The sequence below is a fragment of the Alosa pseudoharengus genome, unplaced genomic scaffold, assembly GCF_046254945.1.
Source record: "Alosa pseudoharengus isolate Yale_2024_CS ecotype anadromous, Long Island Sound unplaced genomic scaffold, YU_APseudo_1.1 YU_APseudo_1.1_scf_15, whole genome shotgun sequence".
Lineage (NCBI taxonomy): Eukaryota > Metazoa > Chordata > Actinopteri > Clupeiformes > Clupeidae > Alosa > Alosa pseudoharengus.
The window spans coordinates 30,428,664-30,430,896 of NW_027468620.1; the positions used below are offsets into that span (position 1 = coordinate 30,428,664).

General features: G+C 44.4%; 1 protein-coding gene across 2 annotated transcripts in view; it reads left to right on the forward strand.

Annotated features, from left to right (window-relative positions):
- The first annotated feature begins 430 nt into the window (after positions 1-430).
- pcgf5a (polycomb group ring finger 5a) overlaps positions 431-2,233 on the forward strand; it is an 11,214-nt gene continuing 9,411 nt past the window's right edge. Inside the window, exons 1-2 of one of the 2 annotated variants that reach the window (XM_076286225.1) lie at positions 431-596; positions 1,861-2,118. In XM_076286225.1, the coding sequence (XP_076142340.1) occupies positions 2,007-2,118 (112 nt within the window). In that variant the 5' untranslated portion in view covers positions 431-596; positions 1,861-2,006. The remainder of the gene's footprint in view (positions 597-1,860; positions 2,119-2,233) is intronic. The other variant, XM_076286224.1, reaches the window with a different exon arrangement.

The window sequence follows — 2,233 nt, forward strand, 5'->3', positions numbered from 1 at the left end:
AATATTTTTCACATTCAGACCATGCTGATTATGAAATCCAACAGGTAGCATAGGCTATCCTAACACCAACCCCTTCAACACACACACGCACGTTCTGTAGCATATACGCACGCATCTCACACATTCCACAGAATCTTCTGATCAAGTCTTGTTATTGTAGCCCAGTCACTGACCTGAAATATATGAATGACTATAGCATATTACTAATTAATGTATAGCGTTTTAGTGATAGACAATCCAACCCCACAACCCTATATACTTTATTAAAATGTAACAATTTTGTCCCAGCTGACGCGTAATCATTGCAGGGTAGGGTAGCACATCTGCGGCGGCAGAATAAGTCGCCCTCGTAAACAGGCACCGAAAACTCCCCCGCCCCCTCTCTCCCGTTCTGCGCTCCGTAGTGTAAATGCGTGTGCTAGTTCCGTATTCTCTCAGCTAGTTTACTACATACGCCGTTCACCCTCCCTAAAATTCCCCGTTCGGACGGGAACCGCGATGTGAATCTCTCTTCGCTCTGTATTCCCACAGTCGTCACTCTCTCGTGGTGTCTGACGGTAAGCCTTGTAGTATGTTCAGGATGATTAATTTACTAGGTGAGTGTGTGTGTATGTGTGTGAGTGCGTGTGTGTCTCTGTCTGTGTGTGCGTGCGCGCGCGCGTGTGTGTGAACCTGCGTGTTCCGAACGGGCGCTGAATGTGTGGGTAAAGTTTGGGGAGGGACAGAGACGGTATCATGTGTTGTAGCTATCAAACAGCATGGCATGTGCCCGTTAGTTAGCGTGTGGGCAAGCTAGCTTAGTTTACGTAGTGTGAACAACTATTGCGTCGTAACACTAGCAGTCTTTTTATCCAGCATAACCCACAGCACAAGCGAATATATATCTGAAATATCCCAGCAAATGTGTCGAAGTTGCCATATGTTACGGAATTTCTTGCCGTTTAAAGGCAGGGGACGCAAACCCTGACGCGATACGTTCAGACTTAAGCAATGAGATAACGGTGATACTGTGCAGTCCATGTGTATGAGAGAGACGCCGAGATGAAAAAAATACCTAGCCTACTACTATTACGCATCTATAGCAACTGTTTTCTTCTAGCATTTTCAGTATCATTTGTATGACGTCTTGTCTTTAACATCATGCTGTGTAATACCGCTGGTTCGCCACTAGCGTCTCCTTAAAATGTTAAGTGAAATATCTGTTTGATAGCCTATTGCATCAAATACAAACATGTTAAGATAAAGATAATGGCATAACATCACATGAGATTTCTCATGATGTTTGAGAGCTGTGTAAAGTTTACTGACGGTCATGTTACGGATGTGCACCTGCAACATTGTAACAGCGTGTTACATCAACATCATTAGCTGTCCCCTGAAATCACATGTTCTGCATTCACATACGACGAGGACGTTTCATTAATAGATGTCGAATTACTGTATCATCATATAATTAATGACAGAAAATCTGTGCTTTTGTGTGTTGCTAACCTGCTACTGGAAAAAACTAATGAGTTAATTTGGTTTCACAAAGTTTCTACATGGTTCTAAAGCACAGACAGTGGGTCTCTGACATATCAGGAGGTTTACATCACTGCAGTTTTGTATGGTGCCAACCAAAACTTGTTGGAAGGCACACCCATCTGAGTCTTTCATTTGCTTACTGACAGGGATTTCCCCAGCAACCTTAAAATATGTTTGATTATACCATTCCAAGTACATCGAAAATATACTCAGGCTACTGGTAATCTTTTACTATGTTGACATTCAAGATCTGGGGGACATCCTAAGTGAAGTTTTTATTTACAACAGGCACCTAGTTTGGTGGCTATATTCACAAGCAGTTTTTCTTCTATAAAGGTGGAATCTATTCAGAATGAAGAGCCCGCACAGGCAAGAGTGCAAAAGGATGCGGTGGTTACCATGGCAATGCTGGACCACACACACACAGCTGTGACCTCTGCTCCACGTCTCCCCCCACCCGATGACCTCTGCTGCCACCCATCATGGCCGCTCCGAGGAAATACTTGGTCCGAGACTTTAACCGCTATATCACCTGCTTCCTGTGCAGAGGTTATCTGATCAAGCCCACCACCGTCACCGAATGCCTGCATACCTGTGAGTACCCGCTCTTCAGGTCAGGAACACTAAGCTCTGTGCCGTCCACAGTGCATCAAAACAAAAGACACAGCTGTAGTTGTAGCTCACTGCTTCTGCATGAGCTTCATGGCTC